At 34.3% G+C, this 27,815-nt stretch overlaps 1 protein-coding gene across 1 annotated transcript in view; it reads right to left on the minus strand.

The window, feature by feature from the left end:
• Positions 1-2,175: 2,175 nt before the first annotated feature.
• LOC117329692 (carbohydrate sulfotransferase 6-like) overlaps positions 2,176-27,815 on the minus strand; it is a 28,040-nt gene continuing 2,400 nt past the window's right edge. Inside the window, exons 2-3 of the mRNA XM_033887769.1 lie at positions 15,846-16,058; positions 2,176-4,068 (exon numbers count right to left, since the gene is read on the minus strand). Of these exons, the coding sequence (XP_033743660.1) occupies positions 3,327-4,068; positions 15,846-16,058 (955 nt within the window). The 3' untranslated portion in view covers positions 2,176-3,326. The remainder of the gene's footprint in view (positions 4,069-15,845; positions 16,059-27,815) is intronic.

Raw genomic sequence — 27,815 nt, forward strand, 5'->3', positions numbered from 1 at the left:
ATCATTGATTATAATTAAATTCAATAATGTAATGAGCATTAATATTGATAAAATGTTAATACTGAATGTTTCAGTAGCCGAGAATAATATCACTTAACCAATAACAATAACATTCTAGTACCAAACAATAACATTTCAATACTACTATAGATACTATCCAAAATTTGCATATTGGAACATTAACAATAAATGATATTTAATATTTTCAACTGTTTAAGAGAAAATAACAATGGAACTCTCCGGGGAAAATACTCAGGATTGCTCCACAAGCATCGCTGTTACCCCTGGAAACTCGAGGACGAGTTCTTTCCTGGAGAGGGAGTATGTAACCCTGGTAAATACAACCCGCAATATACCGCTCGGCTAGAGAGATCTCTTTAGCTCGATCGGTTGAGCGTAAGACCTGTAAGCCAGAGGTCCCGGGTTCGATCCCTAGCGGAGGCAGTGATTTAATTAATCTCTGTTACACAAGAACAGATTTATTCATAATACATGTTCTGCACATTCCTGATAATAAGTTAATTAACAATAACACAACTTCAAGATATATATAGCTATTATGACAATCATAAGAATTGAAAACAATTAAATTTCTAATAACAGGTACTGTAAGTTAACAAAACAACAGAGTAGCTTACAATGTCGTTTAAACCTGTTATATGTATTATAATATCCCCCGGCTATCCCAGATGTTACAACTGATTAATACCTAAATCTAAAATTCCCAAAAATATATACATGTACAACATGTATCTACACATGTAACTGTTTAGCCTAGATCTAACACAAAATATCTAATTTCTCCCTGATTTTGACCCCCAAGTTGTACAACCTTTAGAAATCTGCCTCCATCTCTAATTCTACAAGATCCCTAATGTTATCAGGGAGGAGAACAGTTTTGATTTTTCCACCATATCTTAGAAAGTTTAAGATAGTCCTGAAGTGAGTTGAATCTCTATCAACAAAATAGTTTGAAATATTCGGTAAAAGCATATCTGTGAAAAATGAACCACTGACCACAGTAAGGGTTTCTCTACAGGTGTCAAACTTGGTTCCTCTGACCAAAGTGACACGGGACCTTCAGTAACAGTATATGGTCCATGCCATAAGTTTTGTAATTTCTGGCATTTACCTACATGTCTTGCAGGATTGTATAACCAGACTAAGTCACCTCTATTATGTGTAGATTGTTTACTTTTACTGTCATACTGTTTCTTCATTCTAGTGTGTGACAAATTGTCAATGTCGTCACACACACAGGGGCTCGTTGCCAAATTTTCAGAAATGCTAGATGCTAGACACATTACGTACAGTCGAGCATTTATTAAAACAAAATCGGCACTATCGACATGGTTACCTGTTGTGTATGCACCTATCGTCAAGGCGACTTTTATTTAGAATTTAAGAGCTGATATTGCTCTGAAAATAACGTAAATCCAGTCGATAGAAACATAAATGTTTCCGAGGAATCGAGTCTGTTCTGTGCAATAATCGTTCAAATATATAAATGTCGCGTCACTTCTAAATGTTAACCGTATATAATTGCGGCGAAAAACGGCTTTGATTTTAAACAATAAGCATTTATGCAATTGTGCACAATTTGATGATATTTACAAACGTATATGAAATATAATACCAAGCCAAATTTGTGCAAAAAACATTTAACGTGATTCCTATTAATAACGACATGAGGGACTATATTATTCCTTCTGGAAAGTTCGGCTATTCCGGTATTTGAACTTGATGACGTCAGTGATAGGGGAAGCGACAAATTTAAACGCGTCATAAGCTACATTAAATAAAAGAAAATATGAACGTAAATATAAGCATTGAACTGTTATCAAATGGTAGTATACAGTCGATATGAATACAATTTGGGTGGCAGATAAATGTTTCATGTCGCCGGGCGACATTCTATTTATCTGTCACCCAAATTTTATTCAAAAGAACATTAAGTAGAATCTATATACGTGTACCTGAACCGTGACATAATTCGAATTAAATGAAAATTGATAAGCGTTTATGTTACCACGGACATATATTTGAACGATTCGTAACACCGCTAAAATTTCGCGTGTGCTTTTTCCACATCTCCTGATTGTGCAGCGAACCGTGACAGCATCCGGCTCTGTTTGCGCTGACACATTGTTTACAAAAACAATATACAAGTTAGAAAACAATTTATGTGATATATTGTTATCCTCACCAAAAGAAGTACATGTAGCATTTGATAAAGGAAATCTAACATTGTGGGTCAACGATTTGAAGGAAAACTTGAAATTGTTTTATTAATTCAATTTTTATTAAATGTTATGTATCTTTAATAGTGTTCTTTATAATGAATGTCTTTTTCCTGTAACTATGATGTCGTCACCTTTACATTAACCATTGAATGTATGATAGAACAAAAAAAAAAAAAAAACAAAAAACAAAAAATCAGTCACAAAAATGCAAAATTTTTCACAATAAATCAGACTAAAAATATGCAATATCAACCCATCATATGCCCAGGAACCGATATGTTAGTAACTAACTACATTATAGCAGTAAACAAACAACAAAAAAAAACACACACACACACACAAAAAAAAGATTTTTTAACTATTTGATTTGTTTTAAATACCTTGCCTCCTGTTTTGGAAGTCAGTCATTACAGGATAAGAATGAAATTGACATCGAATTCCAAAGTCGCCTAGCTAAGAAGGTATTTCCAATTACATCGGGTGTATATATGCCACCGAAATCGCGTGACTTAATCCATCATACTTTTAAAGTATGAATAACTATATCCATTTCACAATTTCTTCGAATAGTGTTTAAGCTTTCATTAGTAGTAAAGACAGAATTATAGTCCGTTTCACACCTTGTCCGATAAAAGTCATCTTTATTGCTTACATTGGTAGGAAATACTTTTGACACAATAACAATCCGTTTCAAAATTTGTGCGAAAATTGTAACCGTTGAAGTAGTAGAATTGACATTAAATCTATGCATTTCCATCAACTATTTTATGCTTTTATCCAGAAAACAATTGTTGATTTATGCTTAATTGTTCAACTAAAGCACAAGTGTTTTTTTGATGTTGTAACATTTAATACTTAATACATAACGCGAACACGACCAATAACAAAATTTTTGCAAAATGTTTTGAGCTTACTTTTGACACAAATCATAGTGACAATGATATACAATTATACAAATATCTCTAAATACTAAATCATCTACATGTTAAAATATATTGGGTATAGAATAATCAACGCGAACACAACCAATAACCAATCAACTGTACATAGATATATTTTACAGCACTCCGTATATCTAATATATCATGGGATTTGTTCGTACTCTGTTTTAATTCTGAGTGGAAAGCTAGTATTCTTATTCCATGGATCCGTTAATTGTGGGTATCCGAACAGCCGATAAACATGAGTGCAGGCTTTGTTTGTTTCTCTCAGTACAACTTTGTTAATCACCTTTCTCCAATTGGTTGCGATTCTGGCGGAGTTTTTTGTCATCTTATCTAGCCGAAGTTGTTCAGCAGCATCAAATTCATACCCTGCGAAGTTATATATCGTCTTTAATGTTTCCAGTGGTTGTGTCACAATATCCTCATAAAACACAATCTGCAATCTCCCAGGGTAGGCTATTTGAGCTTTCTGTGACGCCAGGTAATCATCAGTCATTTTGTTACACAAGGATATGGCACCTCCTGGTACAGGGGTCCATCTAAGACGTTTTCTTGAGTTCATGATAGCTCTTGGATCTCTTAAAAGATATATTATTTTTAAGTTCGGTAACCTCTCTAAAAGTTTAACCGCCAGGCTGACACTGAGTCTAGGAATTTTGCTAACAACTGAACCATAAGTCGAGCATAACTTTAGATACTTCATTAAACATGCTTCAGTACTACTCCCAGATTTCTTATCACAATTTTTATCATTGACCTTTTCAGCAGCCCCTGAAAATCGGATTTGCCACCATCGTAATGTCTGATTGTAGCTGTCGGAATCACAGTCGAATACCGCCTTTACTATCGTAAGTATTTTCTCCTCTCCTTGTTTCCTTTCCCTGTTAAGACATAAATCAGCATCATCACATCAGAATACAGTCTTTATACTGTGGTGATATGTTTATTACGATATTTAAATAGTTTCGATGGATAGGTGCCGTTTTTATAGAGTTTGAAAACATTTGTTACAATTGTGTTCGATAGTTTACCATTTGCGAATGTTACAGCCGAACGTGGCATTTCGTATTTTGGACGTTATATGTTGCCAGTTGCTTCATAAATTACTCTTTTACTTACCATATTGAATGATAAACCGTTGTAAGAACATAACAAACGTGTCATTAATAAAAAAAGTCGTAGCATGACAATTTTACCATGAACGTGAAATGGCTTATCGTTTCAAATGAGATATGTCGATACCGAATGTTTCTTTCTGTTGTTAATCGTAAAAATCTTTGGTCGGCTCTTTTCTCTAGTAATTTGTATTTTCAGCTCGTTATCGACTAGCTAGGATGGAAATGACACGCCCGGATTTCCAACAGCAAAACATATATATTGTACATAACAGAGAAAAACAACGAACTGCTTATATCGTCATATATAATATAATTTCATATCAAATCATTTTGCCACCAAGATAGTTTAAGCAATCAAAGAATTTCGGTTAATTCGTGAATTGATAAGGTTGTTACTATTTGCACTTTCGATTGTCATTATTACTAGCACGCTGTTTTCATAGTAACCTAAGTGACAGCTTTTGACGAGGTCAATATGGTGTTTTACCAACCCGGTATAATGAAATATTGACCAAGGCGAAGCCATATTGATCGAGTCTACGGTTGTTATTTTTTGTATTGGTTTTAAAAACGTTTTTGTTAACGCCATATTGACTCGGTTAACATATCAAATTATTAACCACCACGTTGCCATATTTTAGCTAAGGCGAAATGAGGAAAATAGGACCATATTTGTTATTATACAATTATTGACTTTGGTTATGTTAATACAAGGAATTGCTAACCTTATTCGAAAGGTGATACATGCATATCCCTCGGCATGCTAACTGTTAACCAATAGGAAACGATTTCTATCAAACCACTTTTTGCTATAAAATTATGAAATTTACAGTCTTGAAGTAATTCAAATATAAAAAATCCCATACCTATTTGAAAATTAACACATCTGATAAAACAAAAATAACACAAATATTGTTGAGTTAAGCATGTACTGGTATTGAAGTGAAATAAAAAAAAAAAATGAAAAAAAAATCGTTAATACTCAAATGACTATACTGTTCATACAGAAGTAAATCGTTATTGTCAGTTGCACTGAAAGGGCATCAATATTTGGATTTTCAAAGCTAACGTCATCTTTTCCCGATAAGCAGTCCTGGAGTATTGTTTACCTATGTCACCTTGGCAGGTTTCATAGTATTCTATGTCTATGTGTACCATGCAATTTACCAATGCAAGGTCGGTGTCCGATATACAACCACTATATATATATACATTTTCATGAAGCTTATGATCAGTATCTGCCTATGATGCTACATTGTACATAAGTATTTATCTCTACTGACTGTTAATTATTGTCGCAAGATTGCATTAAGTTATTATACATATCGTTCCTATGGTTTATTTTTTCTTAGTATATGTATATGTATTGTCTAAAGTAAATAACACTATTCATAAGTTCAGTAAAACCCTATTATACTATTTCATTAATTTCCAATGAACAAAAATGATACGTTATACATTGCTTGTTTAAATGCTAATGGTCTGAGAGACAATAGAAAAAGAGACAAATTCCTACATTGGCTAAACAGTCAAAAATACCACATGATATGTCTACAAGAAACACACTGCACGAAGGATGACACAAAAAAATGGCACAACCAATGGAAAGATATAGCTAAGGGTGGCAGTACTTGGAATAATGGCTCCAGTGATTCAAGGGGGTAGCTATACTATGGAAAAATAATCTACGAATTGATATCTCAGTAAACAAATATGACAACACAGGTAGGTTACTAACATGCATAATAAAATCTGACAACACAAAATATAACCTGGTAAATATTCATTCTCCTAACAAAGGTTAATTAGCATGACACTAGAAACATCATTATGGGCGATTTCAATTGTGTAATGGATGGTATTAAAGATCGAATCCCGATACAAAAGAAATATAATACTGGATATACAGAACTTTGCTCATTTTTGACAAAATATGAAATTGAAGATATATGGCGAAAACGTAACTTTGACTCAAAACAATACTCGTTTGAACGTGGACTATCTAAATCGAGGATAGATTATGTATTTACACCAATAAGTATGAACTCTTCGGTAAACGAAATCAAAATAAGAAACTGCCCAAACAGCGACCACAATAGTTTAACATTAAGATTGAGATTAAAAGAAATAGAAAGGGGACCTGGTACATGGAAAATGAACAATAAAGTTATTGAGGATGACATATTCAAAAACACACTTCAAGCATGCTGGGCACAATGGATTATGGAAAAAGATCAATATAGTATCTGTGACTGGTGGGAATTAACCAAAATAAAAATAAAAAGTTTAGCAATGGAAATATGAAGGAAATTTAAATTAACAGATAATAAACTCAAATTGATGGAAAAGGAACTTGAAAAGCTCTCTGAACAGAATGACAATAGTACCATAACCAACGATAAAATAAATTCCCTAAAAAATGGAATTAAACAGGTGTATGATAATCGAACAAGTGCAACTAGGGTCAGATCTAGAACACAAATCTTTGAAGAAGATGAAAAATCTACAAAAAACGGTGTCCACAGAAGAAATAATACAAGCAATATTGATGTTAAAAAACAATAAATCTCCAGGAGAAGATGGAATCAGTGCAGAATTTTATAAAAAATATTGGTGGCTAATTAACAATGAAGTAATAGAACTTATAAATACAATTTTAAACAATAACAAACTTACTGACTCTCAAACTAGGGGTACAATCAAACTATTATTCAAAAAAGGGGAAAGGGAAGATATAAAAAAATTGGAGGCCGCTGACATTACTCAATACAGACTACAAAATAGCCAAAATATTAGCTAATAGACTCAAAACAAAACTTGATAAATTAATCCATACTGACCAGAAAGGATTTGTACCTGGAAGGAACATTATGGATGCCAACCGCCAAATTCAAGATATCATTGATTATTGTGAATCAGAAAACCAAGAAGGGAGTATTATCTTCCTTGACCAACAAAAAGCATTCGATAGAATTGAATGGGGGTGGATATTAAAAACTATGAAAGAATTCAACTTTGGTAAAGTTTTCTGCGATTGGATAGAAATGCTTCTAAAAGATTCAAAAACATACATACAAACAAATGGATTTACATCATCGTATTTCAATATTTCAAGATCTGCGCGTCAAGGTTGCTCAATAGCCCCGATGCTGTATGTAATTCAGGCAGAACCTCTAGCTTGTACTATAAGAGCAAATCAAAATATAAAAGGAATTAAATTGCCAGGTATCAATCAAATTGAGACTAAACTTAACATGTTTGCTGATGACACTCAATTATTCAATAGAACAGAACAGTCCATAATAAAAGCCTTCGAAATACTCTCTATTTATGAAAAAGCATCAGGATCAAAAATTAACTATGATAAGACAGAAGCAATATACCTTGGTGCATGGAAAAATAAAATACCTTCTTTCAAAAAAATGAAATGGTCAAAAACTGCAGTCAAAACTTTAGGCGTTTACCATGGAAGAATAATTGATGATGATAAAATATGGCGCGAAAAAAATAGTTAAAATAAAAAATAGCTTGCAAGTTTGGAAAACCAGAAACCTCACTATAACTGGGAAAACACTGATAATTAAATCGTTAATCCTTTCAGTAATTAGATTTTAAATTGAATCCAGATGAATACCATCAAAATATGCTAAAGAGATAAATACAATTATATGGGAATATATTTGGGATGGGAAAAATAACCAACTGGATAGAAGAGTATGTTGTAATGTTATTGTGAACGGTGGAATGGGAATGATTAATATAGAAACTGTTATAGAAAGTATATACATCAAAACAATATATAGAATTATCCATTCCAAACCACAAAGAGTTGGAACCAGATAGGTAGATTCTATCTACAACAGCTTGGCAATAAATATAATACTAAATACTTCATATGCAAATGCTCAGACATTAAAGAAATAAACTTGAATACATTTTCAAAGTTCTACAAAACTGCCATACTAGCCTTGGCAAAAATGCAAGCAAAGATGCCAGTACAGACCAAATCTGATGTGCTCGACCAAAATTTATGGGGCAACATACATCTACCGGTAAATAATAGGCCTCTTATGATACAATCCTTCGCACAGAGTGGTATTAACAAAATAAAGGATATATGGAACAAAGTCAACACAAAATTTATAGACTCCAACTCGTTACTAGCTATACTAACTAACAAACAAAACTGGATTGCTGAATACTCAAAAGTGAAAAAGGCAATAATAGGAACTTTCATCGAAAAACTAAAGCGAGATACATTATCACAGTCACGTAATACAGAACATATACTAGATGATAACTTGTGCTTTGGTAAGTATAAAAATGATGTGTTCCAACCAGTTAAAAAACTAAAGGAATATGCAATACAAAAAATCATGCAACCATATACTAAACCAAAAGCAGAAGAGAAATGGGAAAATTACTTACAACAAGAAATTTCTTGGGATCAAGTTTGGAAACAACTAAAGCAATTACCAATATCACTAAAAATGAAAGAATTTCAATGAAAGTGCTTGCACAGGATTATATATACAGAATATAAACTACAATTAATGAACCGTTCGGATGGAAAATGTCACCTATGCAACAATGAAATAGAAACACTTACCCACCTTTTTTATCACTGCACGTTCACTAAACAACTAATCCAACTCGTTAAGTGCAATATTATCGACAAAATTCACGATATCAGAATATTACTAAATGAAGAAAAGATGATAAGCGGTGAATTGAACGAAAAAAGAAAGTGAGATTCACAGAATAACAAACTTAATAATTATCTGTGTCAAATGGACAATATGGAAAGTACGAAATATAATAAAATACCAACACAAACAAATGTCTGCTAATTCTGCTTTTCATATTCTAAACAAGAAAATGCAGCAAAGCTGCTGGATAGATTCATTAAAAAACATCTTCAAAGACATGTAAATCATGTAGTTGTTTTATGTATCACTAATGACTAATCTCAAGAGATATTTACCATTCAAAATGTTAGTGTCCTACGTATACTCGGACGTCTTTAAAGCCACATACTCCCAAACAACCTAAAATTCTAGTTGCACACATGCATTAATGGCAATCCAAGATGCTCATTCACGCTCTCCTAACATTAAAAGGACTACTGGCCTGGACGCTTGACCGAGGGAGTCCTTGAGACATCAGTGTATAAAATAGCCTAATAATGCTTTCATTTAAACATATTAACAGAATATTCGCGTAATACACAGGTAACTGAACAAAATAAACAAACATAGTTAACATTTAAATCATTTATTCTATAATGTAGCAAAATTCATACAACACATTGATAAAATCTTGGATCGGTAAAGTTGACAATGCTAACCAGCAATCAAATAGGCGTTCAGAAAAATCGGAATTCGAGTCTATTCCGTTTTCTTCTCTCATTAAGTTCCAATGAATCATTTCCTTTCCTAAGCAAATACTTGGGTTTTGCCGATTCCAGACACTTTCGTGTCTTTTTTTGGCAGAATCTGTCTGCGTATTTGCAGTTCCACGCTTGCGGCGTTCCGCCATTTTGTATGGACTGTAAAACCCGCCGTTGCATTGTGGGGCTAATTTTCAGAGAAACTTGGTCCAGCAGCCACAGTTATTATTTTTGGGAATTCCTCGTATACTTTCATAAATACACATTTTCTTTCAGTTTCTGATTCACATCAATCTGTTAGGTATGCATCAAGTCCGAAAACTGTAAAAAGCTCAAAATGTAAACATTGATATATATGTTTCTTTGTGGGTATGTGGCTTTAAGTGTATGTCCATCCTGTAATTACAGTTACTTTTCCTTTTTTGTTGAATCTGCAAAATACAAGTATTAAAATTTTTAACTTTGCAAGCATATAAGTGTGTTATAGTTTAAAGAAAAAAATATTAATTTCAAATGATACAAAATTTCTCTTTGGATTCATTATCCTTTTTAAATGACTAATCAATATAGTGAAAGTAGTCAATCATCAAATTATCTCTCTTTAGAAGTATTTAAGTTCTAAACAGTGTATTACTTTCATTTACTAATTATCAAGGATTCTTGCATGGTGTGGTTCATGGAAAGCAATTCTCACAAGTAGATATAAATTATTCCTCCTTTCCTCACAAACTAATTTCATCAGCACAACCATTAAGCCATTGAATCAATCCATTTAATTAAAACTATCCAGTAATTTAGAGGTAATTCGAGAGCGAGCCGAGTGTTTTTGGCCAGGGGTCTGGAGGCTAAAATTTCGGAAAATGAAATGATTATAGCAAATTTTTCAATCTTTCGGGGATAAGATTTCTCGTCCGAAAGAGAAGTTATTTGCTCTAGAATATACCCAATTTAGATATATCCATTTTCCAATACACCAAAATGCAACAAAAACAGTCAATAACTTCTGGAACAACGAAACTGTCGTCTGTTGACTCCAGTAGTAATATTCTGTGATGCACATATGACAATTTTCAATGTAAAAAGAATTGTCAGTTTTAGAAATTTTAAGCAATAATTGTGTCTAACAAAGAATAACAAAGAGTCTGGATGAACATTTTTCTCTGCACTTTCTTGCTAGACTTCCAGTTATTATTTCAATTAATATTCTATATTCAAATTACCGCAACTGAGCCTTCCGAACAGTGTATGTAAACATAAATATGATCGGTTCAGTATCACTTCATTCAATAAACTTTATTAATGAACGTTTAAGGCAGCACAAATAGTCTTCTATCTTACCTGAATACTCCATTATATCATTATTTAAAGATGTAAGTTGCATATGAAGACCAAAATTAGCTAATATAAACACTTATAAACGAACTTACCTGTCAAATTGTTGCAAAACAAACTCTCTTCTCTCTATCGCCGAGCGTCTGCTTCCACTTGGCAACCATCACACCTTGTCGATTTCCGGCCTAATCTCGAACCAACTCCAACTGTCCGACAGATATTTCTACTAAAATACTATAGAACTTCAACTATGCATTTACTTTTATAACAAAATATCTATTGTATGAGAATTCGCTCGATTTTAGCACTTGAAATCAGTTTATTTAATTTGTTTATTCATCAAACCCGCGAGATCTCGAAACCGCGATTTTCGGTTTACAGTTACTTCCGTTTTAGCGGGGCAAAAACACATTAAAAGCCTCTCGGCAAAGACCGGCCTCCGGCCGATCTTTGCCGAGCGCGCTTCGCGCGCTGAGCCTTTTAAAACAAACAAGAGGCCCATGGGCCTTAACGGTCACCTGATTTTTGAAATATTTCAGTAAATTTGAATGAAAGAATGAATTTCAAAACAAATAAAACAAATGATAGTCAAAAATTTGATTTCCCTATATCTATAGTAAAGTTTATCCCCTCCCATGGGGCAAACGCGAGACTCCAGGGCTAGGAAATTCACAATTATGGTAAAGCACCTTAAGACCCTTTGATCTGTGAAGGGTATTTAATTCTACCTTATTTGGGTTGTAAGAAGAAGATTTTTGAAATTTCAGTTAATTTGACCCTTTTTGGCCCCGCCCACCAGCCCCTGGGGGTCAACCAGGGCCAACATGTACATACCATCAAACTGTCATCCTATGCTGATAATTTGAACAAAGTTAGAATAAATTCCAATAGAAATCCAACAAATAATAGTCAAAAATGTGATTTCCCTATATAAACTATAGTAAAGTTTACCCCCTACCCAGGGGCAAACGTGAGACCCCAGGATCATGAAATTCACAATTTTGGTAAAGCATCATTTGGTAAAGCTTCATCTATGAAGAGTATTTGATTCTAACCTATCTGAGAGTAGAGAAGAAGATTTTTGAAATTTTAGTCAATTTGACCCTTTTTGGCCCCGCCCACCAGCCCCTGGGGGTCAACCAGGGCCAACATGTACATACCATCAAACTGTCATCCTATGCTGATAATTTGAACAAAGTTAGAATAAATTCCAATAGAAATCCAACAAATAATAGTCAAAAATATGATTTCCCTATATAAACTATAGTAAAGTTTATCCCCTACCCAGGGGCAAACGTGAGACCCCAGGGTCATGAAATTCACAATTTTGGTAAAGCACCATAAGACCCCTTCATCTATGAAGAGTATTTGATTCTAACCTATCTGAGAGTAGAGAAGAAGATTTTTGAAATTTCAGTCAATTTGACCCTTTTTGGCCCCGCTCCTTCAGCCCCTGGGGGTCAACCAGGGCCAACATGTACATAACATCAAACTGTAATCCCATGCTGATAATTTGAACCAAGTTAGAATAACTTCCAATAGAAATCCAACAAATAATAGTCAAAAATGTGATTTCCCTATATAAACTATAGTAAAGTTTACCCCCTACCCAGGGGCAAACGTGAGACCCCAGGGTCATGAAATTCACAATTTTGGTAACTTACCTTAAGACCCTTCCATCTATGAAGAGTATTTGATTCTAACATATCTGAGAGTAGAGAAGAAGATTTTTGAAATTTTAGTCAATTTGACCCTTTTTGGCCTCGCCCACCAGCCCCTGGGGGTCAACCAGGGCCAACATGTACATACCATCAAACTGTTATCCTATGCTGATAATTTGAACCAAGTTAGAATAAATTCCAATAATCCAACAAATAATAGTCAAAAATGTGATTTCCCTATATAAACTATAGTAAAGTTTACCCCCTACCCAGGGGCAAACGTGAGACCCCAGGGTCATGAAATTCACAATTTTGGTAAAGTACCTTAAGAGCCTTCCATCTATGAAGAGTATTTGATTCTAATATATCTGAGAGTAGAGAAGAAGATTTTTGAAATTTCAGTCAATTTGACCCTTTTTGGCCCCGCCCACCAGCCCCTTGGGGTCAACCAGGGCCAACATGTACATACCATCAAACTGTCATCCCATGCTGATAATTTGAACCAAGTTAGAATGAATTCCAATAGAAATCCAACAAATAATAGTCAAAAATGTGATTTCCCTATATAAACTATAGTAAAGTTTACCCCCTCCCCAGGGGCAAACGTGAGACCCCAGGGTCATGAAATTCACAATTTTGGTAAAGCACCTTAAGACCCTTCCATCTATGAAAAGTATTTGATTCTGCCATATCTGAGAGTAGAGAAGAAGATTTTTGAAATTTTAGTCAATTTGACCCTTTTTGGCCCTGCCCCTCAGGCCCCTGGGGGGTGGGGACCATATAATTCATAATTTTGGTTCACCCTCAGCCATGGAAGCTTCCTGTAAAATTTCATTGAATTTAGTTCAGCAGATTTTAAGAAGAAGTTGAAAATGTAAATTGTTTACGACGCACGACGCACGACGCCGGACAAAAGGCGATTGCAATAGGTCAACTGAGACATAATCCACAGCGAATTACAGACCCATGGTAGAAACCTGAAACCTATTTTTAGATTACTCGCGAACAATATTTAACATACTTTATAGACCTCCAGGAAATATACAAGTCTAGATTTGATAAGTTAGAGCAAGTTTATATTACATAGTATCGGTACAATGACGATAATTAACTCAAAACTTACTTCATGTCCAATTTAATACACAGCCACATGTCGGTAAGCGCAACCGGAAGTTACTTTACAAATATATTGGGTACTACTAATTACTCCGGCGAGACTATCTACTCCGACAACACGATAAAAAAACCAAAACACACATACACACTCTCACCGATCAATCTAACGTAGCTAAACAAACAGTAATGCCATTAATGATAATAATAATAATAAAAGACTAACGTAATAACGCCATTTAAATATATATTTATTTATATACTGTGTATTTATATATTATTATGTATTAAAGAGGCTTGCCCGCAGAGAGATCAGAAAAATTGGCTGACAGAAATGACAGATTGTTGGAATTGTTGAGTTTTTCATTTTATTTTCCTTATAAAACGCTGAAAAGTGATATGAAAACCTCATTTTTAAATATTATTTATTTAATCTCAACCCGCAATAAGTCTAATTTGATTGACACATCAAAGAAACAAGCACGTGCACAGTGCCGCACAGTGATAACTTCAAAGGCAGCGGCGATTTACAAAGAAGATTTGCCGTTATATTCCATACATTTCCCTCTCAGGTTGAGTTTTAAAACGTCTTTTAAATACATATTCTGTAATTGTTTTCAAGAAATAATGTCGGAAAGCCTCTAATTTTGTCACATAGAAACGTGTACTGAAGTTTATTTAGTGATCGGAGATGTGCCGTTTACCGGTCCGTCTGCGGGTAAGCCTCTTTAAGTAATACGTTATGTAATGTTGTGAATACCTCCAAGTGGTAAGTGTGGATTCACAAGTGATTATAATTGGTGTGAAAATTAAAGCGGTGTCGAAAGTAAAGGAGATTGAAAGTTGTGATATATTTGGTGAATATACTCAACACGTATGTTTATTGTATACTTGTGTAGGTACATTTGTATGATGTATGTATGTATGCATGTATTGTGTATGTATGTGTGATATGGGTCAATCAAGTGCGATTACAGGTTGTGGGTCAGTAATGGTAAGTGTGGATTTCCACGCTAGACCATAACAAGACTGACTCACAGCTGGTGATCATGATTGAAGTATCGAAATATCATACGATGTATGTATGTATGTATGTATGTATGTATGTATGTATGTATGTATGTATGTATGTATATGCGAAATCAATGTGCGAGATGCAATCAAGTGAGTAACGTAATAATTAAATATGTATATATGGTGAGTGAAATTATTTAGGAAGTAATGAATCCAGTGTATGAATGTGTGTGATACATTGAAAGAAAATAAAGGAATGAAATATGTAAATGAATGTAAGGTGATGAATGAGAGCCCTCTTGTATGAGGATATATTTGTTAGGATACTGAATCCAGGGCCTCAACCCTGTCAGCAGTCCAAATTGTTAAATGTTCTGGGGCATTAAAATTTCTTGTACCTTAAAAAAAAAAAAAAAGCTTATGATCAGATGATCGACTAATCTCTTTTGTGATTGGTCATGAATCCTTAATCTTCGTGAAATTCCCTGTTTTTGTTTATATCTAAGATAACCAAATTGCGATATTCACCTCTCGTGCGGGAATTCACTAGTTTCAATATTATTTTGCATTTTGTAAATGCGGCAGTTGATCATCAGCTGGCAGATACAATATCTAACATAAAATACGTTCACGGTAAATCTACTTCATAGAAATATTCGTTAAAATAAAAAATAAATAAAGATTTTTTTTTTAAACAACAAGCCTGAATTAATGAAGCTTTTACATCTGTTTATTTGCTACGAAATACGAACGACTCCATTGTGCTTACTCTTGTTTTAAAAAGCAAAGTCTCGTGGGTTTCTGACAGTGCCAATTGTATTTAACATTCTGATTAGGAAATTATCGTAAGCGAATGTAAATTACGCTTGGTGCGCGTAAGGTACGTACGTAAACCAGGATATCAGTTAAACTCATAGAAACGTCGCTCTAGCTCTTCGCTGATTTCAATCATATTTTTTATGATTCATTGCCTTACTGTAGAAATCAATCCGGGAGTGTCATGACTGAAACAAAAAGGTACGTTTACTAACCTGCAACTTTCATGCTTCAAGCTGCACTCATACCCTGGTTTAAAGTAACCAAATGTGCTCAAGTTGTGAAGCGGTTCATACAAATAAAAGCTGTTTTTTCTGGATCCAAGGATACCTCCCGTAAAAGTTGTTCCGCCTCTTAAATAGCCGACTAATAATATGTCATATGACTTCTTCTTGGGACTTGACTGTTCACCAGGATCAGCAAGCATTCTGAAATGTATATTATCATGTTACAATAAGATGGAAGTGGGGCGATTGTCCAGTGGTCGTCAGATGGTATTCATTGTGACTATGAATGCAGTCATTTGAATCGTCGACATATGTTATCAATTGTATAATGTATATGTAGGTGTTATTTTCTAAAACTGATGACATTTAAATTGATTCATAGTGTTGATTTTGATTATAGTGGCGACTACTCATCATATTGCATTCATAGTGTTGATTTTGATAATAGTGGCGACTACTCATCATATTGCATTCATAGTGTTGATTTTGATTATAGTGGCGACTACTCATCATATTGCATTCATAGTGTTGATTTTGATAATAGTGGCGACTACTCATCATATTGCATTCATAGTGTTGATTTTGATAATAGTGGCGACTACTCATCATATTGCATTCATAGTGTTGATTTTGATTATAGTGGCGACTACTCATCATATTGCATTCATAGTGTTGATTTTGATAATAGTGACGACCACTCAACATATTGCATTCATAGTGTTGATTTCGATAATAGTTACGGCCGACCAACATATTGCTATTTAACGGATGCCATCTGCATCACTGGAATTACGTTCAAAGTGACATAAACAATCAAAGAGCTTCCTGGATATTAACATCACCCTTACCCTAAAACATGGTCCAAAGACGTCATAAATACCCCGGTTCAGATAATTCGGACTAATACCGAATTAATGGAGAGCGCAATATAAAGTTAAAAAGATATATGAACCAGGCAATAATATAATTCTTAAGCTTAAATATTTCAGGCATAAATAAAAAAAGCCTGAGTTGTAAGGTCAAAATATATAGACCCCCCCCCCCCCCCCCCCCCCCCCCGCAAAAAAAAATAGTAATGATAATAATAATGATTAGATATTTTTTGCATATTGAGGGCCATTCTAGTGGGCGCTGTGTTTGGCGTGCTTTGGTAGCAGAGTACAGTAACACGATTAATTAACCCTTTTTGGCCCAACCGATCAGCCAAGAGGGTTAGTCGGGGCCAACATGTGAATACCACCAAGCTGCCATCCCATGCTTAACAAAGTTATCAAAGAATTCAAATATAAATCAAACAAATGATAGTTAAAATTATGACTTATATATATAAACTACAGTAAAGTTTATCCCCTCCCCATAAGACCCCAGGGTAAAGCACCTTAAGACCCTTCCATATATGAAGAGTATTTAATTATACCTTATTTGGGTTTTGAGAAGAAGTTTCTTAAAATTTCAGTTAATTTGACCCGTTTTGGCCCCGCCCATGAGCCCCTGGGGGTCAGTTAGTGCCAATACGTGCATACCATCAAGCTGTCTTCCAATGCTGATAATGTTAACAAAGTTGGAATTAATTACAATAGAAATCAAACAAATGTTGGTCAAAAATGTGATTTCCCTATGTAAACTTCAGTAAAAACTACCCCCGCCCAAGGGGCAAACATTTGAACCCAGGGTCATTAATAGCACCTTAAAACCTTTCCATCTATGAAGAGTATTTGATTAAACCTTATTCAGGTCTTGAGAAGTTTCATAAAATTTCAGTTAGTTTGACATTTTTTGGCCCCGCCCATAAACCCCTGGGGTCAGTCAGTGCCATTATTCATGTTGTTTACAACAGGCATCTTAAACTGATAATTCTTACCAAGTTTGTATCATTTCCAACGGCAATTGGAATAAATAATGATCAAAACTGTGATTTCCCTATATAAACTATAGTAAACTCTACCTCCTCCCCAGGGGCAAACTTGATACCCCAGGGTAATGAAATTTACAATTTTGGTTAAGGACTTTAATACCTTTCTATCTGTGAAGAGTATTTGATTCTACCATATCTGCGAGTTGTGGAGACACTTTAAGGCCCCGCCCCTCAGGCTTCTGGGGATTGGGACCATATAGTTCACACTTTTGATTGACCTTTGGCCATGGACATTTCCTGTCAAATTTCATGAATTTGGTTCAGTGGTTTTAGAGAAGAAATCGAAAATGTAAATTGTTTACGAAGGGACGACGCACGACCACGGACAAAAGACGGTTAGAATAGGTCATTTGAGACTTCGTCTCAGGTGACCTAAAAATACCAAATTCTGAGAAATAAGGCACGTGTTTTAAATATGTAAACATTGCCAGTTAACCCTACATATTACCTTTAATAAAGTATATATATTTGTATAATCTATACAACATTTGCAATTTCAATACAAATATGAAAGATCAGTAAACGGATTTTTTCTATGTTTTTCAGACCTGTGAATGCCATGGTAACCATTTCGTAAAAAAAAAAAAAAAAAGGAAAAAGAATAAAAAAAACCAAAAAACAAAAAACGAAAAACAACAAAAAACAAACTAAGATATGTTAATGTACTGTACAAACAAGCATTCTTCGACTCACTACCGTTGGCTGATAATTATGTTGAAAATAGGGGAAAGAGCAAGAAAACACTATAGAATATATATTAGGCAAATAATTATCTTACCTTGTTACGGACGATTTTATTTCAGATGAAGAGCTGATTAACAATTCCAAAAATATTAAACACAGAAAGGTAAAACTCTGTAACAGTTAATCGCTACGTGTTGTGTAATATAAAAGGTGGTGTTAATAAGTTACAGAAAATTGCGATTTCTACAACTTCAATCAAGAATCATGACGATGGTGTGGTGGCTGATTTTAGCCTTGTCGCATTGATACATTGGCGTCCTCGATTGGCGCCATCGCCAAGCAAAGAGCTACAGTGCGTCATGCGAAGAACAAAAATGCACCATGCACAAAGAACGAAAATGCGATATGCAACAAAAATATTCCACTAGTGGCGCGACAAAAGAATCTAGCAAATACGCCGGGTTGCATCATTTTAGGTATCACTGTCGTGTAATATTTGCGCGTGGTGTATTCATTTTGTCACATGGCGCAAGTGTCGCACTTCAGATAACGGGGGCGCCAATTCGTCGGTGCGATATGGCCGACTTCAGCCACCATACCCTACCGATGATCAGAAAAAAGTTCGGGTATTTTTAATCAAAATACGAACTATACATGTACACTGCAGTGACGACGGGCGAGCATGTTGCATTATGCAAATCATACATAATATTTAAGTCCCAATTTCGAGCGAATCCGTTGATATACATGTACGTTAAAGTATTTGAAGATCACCGAAAACGCATGTGTTGGTATCGATACAATCGTAGAAGCTAGAATTTCGTCAAATCTTAACACGCCTTTTTCGTTCGTTGACGATATGAAATAGGAAATATACGAGACGTCTCTGTTGAAAAAAATAATCTTTATTCCGTATGTTATAAACCTTCTCACATATTGATAGCTAACAGGTATATTTAGGTACAGACGTATATTACGTAATTTGTCAGACATTTGCAATTACCTGTCATTATTTATGATTTTTTCAGTTTTCAATAAAATTAATAAAGGTCCTCCTTCACGAACAATATAATTTTGTACACGAACCAATTTGAGCAAAACCAGTCAATTGAAGCCCCATTAGTGAATACTTGAAATAGGTTTGAAAAATTCAAAAGGTCCCAGGGGCCTGTGGTATGCCCAAAATAAAGTTGCCCACAAGAGGTAAGTTTTTTTTATACAAAACTGTATCAAAAGATTATCTTTTGTTGTCTAATGATTTTATTTTCTAAGAAGTATGATTAACTGCAAATTATGAACAAAAATGTGTAGAGAAAGTAAACGAAATGAAGAAGCAACATCAATTTCTAGTAATATTTTTAGCCGTGTCTGATTTCTACGGAAACGATATACCCACTTTCAGTTCTTGTGTACAAAAACTTATTATAGCAATAAAATTGGAAAAATCTGGGACCGCTAAATTTGTCCTTTAAAGGTCAAGTTGTCAAATGGTATATTTTAGTAATAATTGGATAGCATAACTGTAGTGTAGGAGAGCGACGATGTATCTCAGAATTAATAAGGAAGATGACCACTTAATAATACAGTCAAACCTCGTTAACTCGAAGTCGTCGGGATCGTGAAAAAGCTTCGAGTTATCCGAGTCTTCCAGTTAACCGAGTTTCAAGGTAGACGTGTTGGTATATATCTATAAAAATCATTTACATAAACCAGAGATATAGGTCTCTGCATAAACACGCATCCTTAACAGAAACACGCCTATTTGATTTCAAATACTAATTATAACAAAATCGTATTTATTATTTATGCTAGACACGACATTTCTAAAAAGTAAATTATATATGATACAATACTATCATATCGTTTTGAAATCAAGCAAGCCAGTATATTTGTGATTGGGAGGTGTGTCCGACATGCCATTTCAAAGAGAGTGAAAGATGAGAAGATTAACACTAAATTTCATCACTTTAAAATATATTTAAATAATTTCTAGTCGTGGTACAAAAATTATATTATCGTTAAAAATCATAAAAAAACCAATATACGAAGTCTAGCGGTAAATAATACATACACAAATGTATCGGCACAGATCACGTGTTGACAAGTGCAGTAGCAGTAGGAAATGCACAGTTTATCATAGTTCGATCATAGTTGTGATTTAAGGTGTGTCGGATAGTTCCGCCTGAACGCACATGGTGACCTAGACAGCTGTACAGAGGCGCCAGCTTGGGTGTAACTTGGGTATAATTATCGCACTGCTTTAATCATCAAAGGGATTATGTAAGTTCTGTTTGTCAACATTAATACTGTTGGATCTTAATAAAGACGGATTTTACAGTAAACATAGTCAGATATGTTTAAGGTAATTTAATAACAAAACGAAACAAAAACTGGATATTTCCCGTGCACGAAATTGTAAACAATTTAACCAAGACGTACGATGAGTATTTTGCTGACACATTTTGTTTAAAAATGAAAATGATGTTTCATACATGCCATACTTTCAGGAGACCAATAAGGGATATTGATGGTTATTTTAAGGGAGTTTTGCCTAAAATAAGGGAGATTTGTGCGCGACATGAATATCGACATTTTTACTCAATTTCAAAGCAATAAACTAATTTTAAAAGTGATAAAGAATATTTATATTTATTTTGGATATTAATAATATTTTATAGGCAAACAACAAAAAGTTGTATAAGGTAAAAAATGCAATAGTATACATTCAGATTCTGATGATATGAAATTTTTTTTATTTTTTTTTTATGTAGCACAAAAAGTTTCACAGCTTTATGCATATTACATAACAGCATTTGAAAAGGGTTTATATGTTTCTATTTTTAGGCCAACGCCGCCATAGGCAAATATTTACATAATAGGAAGCATGTTCTAAATTGGTTGCCAAAGACCACAGTAAGTTTCCCTCTTTGTTCTATTGAAGAAACATATTAAGAATTTTGAAACTTTACATAAAATCTGGCTTTATTTTCATACTGTAGAAAAATTCTCTCAATTTCAAAGTATTTTGATATTGGGATAACACAATTATCTTCAATATTCACATCTTTTACAATTGCAACTGTGACAAATAAGAAGAATTAGACAGTTTAGACAGTTATTGTAATTGCAGACCTCAGACTGCATGAAATTACCCTCCATGCTCTACTATTCTCTCAATTTCAAGCCATTTAGATATAATTTATTAAGAAACACATTTTCCCATAATTTTCACTTCTTTGGTACTAATGGGGCCACGGTGGCTGAATGGTTAAGGTGTCCCGACACTTTATAACTAGCCTCCACCTCTGGGTTGCGAGTTCGAAACCTACGTGGGGCAGTTGCCAGGTACTGATCGTACGCTGGTGGTTTTTCTCCGGGTACTCCGGCTTTCCTCCACCTCCAAAACCTGGCACGTCCTTAAATGACCCTGGCTGTTAATAGGACGTTAAACAAAAACAAACCAAACAAACCAAAATCTTTGGTACTATTGCCACTGTGAGATAGTTTAATAATTATTAATTATTGTGGTGGCCGAGTGGTTAAGGTGTCCCGATACTTTATCACTAGCCCTCCACCTCTGGGTTGCTAGTTCGAAACCTATGGTGGGCAGTTGCCTGATACTGAACATAGACTGATGGATTTTCTCTGGGTACTCGACTTTCCTCTACCTCCAAAACCAGGCACATCCTTAAATGACCCGTCTGTTAATGGAACTTTAAACCAAATACACCGAACAGTTTGAACAGTTATCCTGCAAAAGAGAAGGGAAGCTGACAATCAGGCCTATATGTGCTGTCATGGTTGTGTCTTTGGGCAAGATCACTTTACCCTTATTGCCCTGGATGCCATGCAATGGGCCTCTTGTATGTTCAGTCAGGTATTCACCAACTACTACAAGGAGACCCAGCCACAGACGAAGAGATGCTACTGGTTTTTCAGAAACCAGGCAAACTGGCCTACACTGCTACCTTATAAGAAGTTTTAAACATTTATTTGAAAAGAAAACATGATTTTTTTGCTTGGTGAACTTCATTTTCATAAATTATTGTTCCATTTCTTGGATGGCATTTGGACAGACAGGCTTCCTGGATGTTGTTCAGAGGTAGTCACTAACTACTACAAGGAGACCCAGCCTCAAACTGACTCTGGCTATTCACAGGGTGATAACCCAAGCTAACAAAGGAAATATATGTAATAGTAAGAGATAATTGCCACTTAATTTTCAGAAACTGGGCAAACTGGTGTACACTGCTACCTGATAAAAGGTATTATGATTTATTAAGCATGGTTAAGCTTACAACAATTATTGTTCAAATTCACATAAAACATTTAAAACTTGCTAATGACCTTATTTTCATCTGTGATAGAAAAAGGGAGATAACTCGCTCACCTGTTCTTGATATTTGATTCATTATAATGTACCATATATATTAATTAAATGCTTTTCCAGATATTTCCCCTAAGTTCTATTCATGATTGACCAATTATCGATATGATGATGATCGATCATGAACTCAAAAATGATTCCCAACACTACTGAAGAAGTTGCAAAATTTTCAAATAAAAAAAAAATGTTATAAACAATTTCAGAATCTGCTCAACATGGACCACTGACATTGTCTGACAAAGACACTGATACTGACTTTGAAATATAGGGAAATATATATATATGAGGTAATACTTTTTAATTCATGATATTGACAATAAAAAAAGAACTCTAGAAGCACATGGATTCTTTCAATTTATATTTATATTCTGTGTCGTTGAAACATTTTTAATATTGCTGGTGTAACATGTTTCTCTGTTTTTAAAACGATTGAAAATAAAGGGCAGATAACTCTTAAGTTTTCATGAATTAAAAAGTATTACCTCGATATTCACTGCGGACCTGCAAAACAATGGCCACCATTTTCACGACATGGTTGGCGTGACAGACCATCTCAGAAAGTTTTTAGCTGAAATAGAACTTATTAAACGCAGTGAGTAATGGTTTATGTTTGTCGAGTGTTAAATAATGTTAGCGGCATCTGTGTATACCAATAATCACATTGTAAATCGTATATTTTTCCCGTTTGCAGAGATTTAAGTGATTGTTGTCATCGGAGGCGTTGCATACCTGTTCTTTTTTTATAGTAGATACTCTTATTTTTTATATGGTATTATATCTCAGTTTACTGTCAGAACTTCAGACGCCTGTGGACAGACAGGCGAAAGCACACGTCAAAACTTCTTCGTCAATATGTAAACAAACGACAAGTTCTGTCTAATAATTTGAAGCTGGAATGATTTCAGAATATCCGGACTGGCCACGGAATGTATACAATTCATTTAATTAACTACATGCGTTATATAATTTTTATTTGTGCGTGCAAATTGGTATGTATGATTGTGAAAACAATATTTTAAATAATTTTATGTCTGACATGCAGCCAAATAATTATATATTATTTTCTGTTTTATAGTCCGGATTTCTCGTAAACCGACCATGCTATTATAATTACCCCGAGTACCGATCGCATCGTATTTTTGACACAAAAAGTGAAAAAAGATTTGGCCGCAGGCGTGCCCTTCTACCAAACTGATACCATAAATTAATTACAGCATGATAATTTTTTTTCTCAAAGTTTGATAAAAGGGCACACCTGCGGCCAACAATAAAACAGCAGTTAAAGGTCTGCAAAACAGCAGATTTTCAGAAAAAACGCTGGTTCCTATGGAAACTAATGACGCGGAATTCCTCTTTCGGCGAATAATAATCAAAAAAGAATTAATTACGAAAAATATTACATACTTTAGAAGGTAAAATCAACAACACATGGTTAAGATACTAGATTTTATTTTTTATCAAATCTGGGGCCGATTTCACCCCAAAACGGACTTTATCCTTTGGTATGTATGTATATTAGGGGACTGCAAATTCGACTGTATGGGTTTCGTTGCCATGTGAACAACACGATCTTTTATTGGTCGAAATGTATATATTAAGCGGTTTTGATGAAAACCTTGCTGAAAAGGAGTTATCACCCCTCACTACACTTCATTCTTTCTGTGACACTCCTTTAGGTGTCACCCCACTAGTAGAAAGTTTTAGTCATTCAGGTGTGACCAACAGAAATGCGTTTGGTTTATTTTTGTTTTACGTCCATTAAAAGCCAGGGACAGTTAAGGACGTGCCAGGTTTTAAAAAGAAACAGAAATACGTAATTAACATGTAAACAAGTTACGCCTGAGTGACGCGCACCTGTACCTAGCCTAGCCCTAATAGATCTAAATCCCCTCAAATTAGAAAAGTATGGTCATAAAGGTTTGTATAGAGCGTATAGATGGTAGTAAAGGATACTTTCCTGTTATTTGCTGGTCTTATTAAGTAACACACGTCTTTTCGGTATGGCGGTCAGTGACTGTGTGTCAATACTCTAACCTGTACAACGGTTAGTATAATGTCCGAAAAATTTGTACAAATAAATATCAGAACGAAATAACACACTTGGTACTATAATAAACTATAATACATACTTACTTCGCAAATATACTTCGTGTCAAGTACTATGAAGTCAAAATTGTATTTGATGTGGTCAAATGAACTTATTTTCTAAAGAGTATGATTTACTGCAAACTATGAATCCAAATAAAGAGATATAAAACTATGCAATAAATATGTAACACAAATTCAAAGACGAAAAATGTCGAAATTTAGAGACATGTTTTAAGCTGTTTCAGATTTCTAAGGAAGTGATTAACCAACTTCCGGTTCTTTTGCACCAAAAAATATTTTGCAATTTTTTGGCGCATTATATTTGCTTAATGCATTGAAAATTACAAGCAGTCAGTATCTCGAAATCAAATACAATGGTATCGATATACCAGTTTTTGGTATTTATCTTCAGTTTCTTGTTTTTCAAAAGATATTATAACTCACTCAGAAGCAGTTGTGGGATGCATCAAATCTCACTGCGCATGTGCTTTTTAGCGCCGGAATGAACGGAAATAAAAACAGATTATGAAATTTGGATGGATTTGCGCGGTGCACCCCACAAGTCGATAAACAAAACACTACACCACCGCCAATCCGTCTGTCAGTCCGTCCATTCAGTTTTGTGCACTTTTCTCAGTCGTGTTCCAAGATATGCTGGTGAAAATAAATTGGTATGTACATATGTAACTTCATTATGGGTAGCTACAGATCAAATGAATGAATGGATATCGAATCAAATCCCGGTTCAAAGGAATTATGTATTTTCCATTTCGATATAAGAAGTGTTAAAAATATATCTTGAAGATTTTTGCTGGGGAATATGATATTATTTGCCTAACGTAAACACACAAAGACGAGCATGTTTCAGCAGAAAATTTAGATTTAGAAGAATATCATAGCTTTCTTCGTTTAGATCGGAATTTTGCAGGTGGTTGTATTCTTGTTTTTGTAAATGAACAATTAAAGTTTAAACGACGAAATAACCTTGAATGTCTAGGGGTGGAGAAATATGGACTCAGATCGTAGTTCAACATTCCGTTTTTCTTTTAAGTACAATGTATAGACCGGAAATTGATGTGAACCCATTTTGGCCACACGTACTTTTTTCGATTGAAAGAGCACTTTACACTCCACCAAGTTTAGTCATTGAATGTTGATATGTTTACTATAACTCCTCGGCATTCTCTGTCTGATATAGTCTCAACAATTGCTTTTATTAATGTCCTTGATGAACCTACGAGTCTTCTTGGCCAGTATTCCAGCAGAGTCTAGTAATTACATCAGCTATTTCTGTAGACAGATCATACAGTCAACAATATTGTCGTGAAGTTTCTATTAAGGGGCATCTAAACAGCAAATCCAGTAAAAACATCGATATTTTACAGGCCTTTGAATTCCTACTATGGAGCAATTTCACAGAAGTAACATGATTAATTTTAGTATGTTTCATGGCAAACCGTGGGACTTGATGTTGACATGTAATTTGTTAAGCTGTTTGTAAATTTCAACAAAACGTAAGAAAAATACATGTTTCAGGGGGACATAATTAACTCACTTGTATCCCATATATTACACAAATTTGCCCTGTCGTTTTGCTCATAAGTGTCTAAAGCAGAAAATAGGAGCATTGGTTCGACCACCTTTGACGTCATTATATGTATAAACCCTGTTTTTTTTGTTTTGACCTTGAAATGCAAATGGCGGTCGTGAATGATATCACAAAAATATGGCATATAAGGAAATATTTAAAACATCAAAAATGCTCTTATTAGACAATATAAAGAATTCCTGAAGTGGCAAGAAGACTGCTTTTAGGAAAAAATGTTCAATCGTTGAGTTTGGGGTAAAATATGCCTATTTCTGAAAAAGGCCGCAAATTCATCAGTTTAACAATTTGACTTTAAAAGTTCCTTCTTACTATGATCAGATGTCTTAAATAACGATATAGGAGCATCTTTATTAACTGAAATGACTCCTTTTAAGCCATATTTGCGTAATATTATTCACTGCCGCCATTTGCATTTCAAGGTCAAAACAAAATAAGTGTTTATACGAACATACAGTAAAATCCGGTCAAACAAATGCTCCTACCCTGTGCTATATACACTTGTGGACATAACAGCTTGGCTATTTTTCAGGTTTGGTCATTTGCGTGACTAAGAATTATTCCATGCTACATCTTACCACAAAGTTACTCTATAGAAGAAACTGGTAGCATCTACAGCAAAGTATTGGTGATTGTAAGAAGCTACATGTCCAAACAAACATTTTGGTATATTACATGACTATTTTTGTGCAAATCTTGATATATTTATTCGTATTTGAAATTCAACATTTTTCTGCTATATAGATGACCCTTAAAATTCTGTCTATAATTACACCTATTTGTAAACGCAAAAAATGCATATACAATGTATATGCGGGAAGATATGGATATAAAGTTTAATGATTGAATTTCTAATTTTGATTGGGAAAATATGATAATGATGTGCGGGTCTGTTGATATTTTGTTTGAAAAGTTCAGTAAAACTTATTTAGATTTTATTCATACTTTTATTATTACTAACGAAGTTGATTTTTAGACCTAAGGATAAATCATGGATGTCGTGAAAATTAAGAAAAAATATAAGGATTCGTACATTACTTAAGGAAGCACGTTCTTCTTCTCTTCAGTATGATAAGATAACTTAAAGGATCAGTGGAATAAAGTTAACAATAACAAGAAACATGCTCGTTTTTATGAGAATGCTCACAGACTTGTTGATCAGTATTCTTTTTCTGATCCTAAATCATATTGGAGATTAATCATGAAACACATGAAATCAGCAGGAATTCCACAATCTATCCCTACGCTTACTAACCCAATAACCGATGTCTATGATAG

The sequence above is a fragment of the Pecten maximus genome, chromosome 6 (genome assembly GCF_902652985.1).
Source record: "Pecten maximus chromosome 6, xPecMax1.1, whole genome shotgun sequence".
Lineage (NCBI taxonomy): Eukaryota > Metazoa > Mollusca > Bivalvia > Pectinida > Pectinidae > Pecten > Pecten maximus.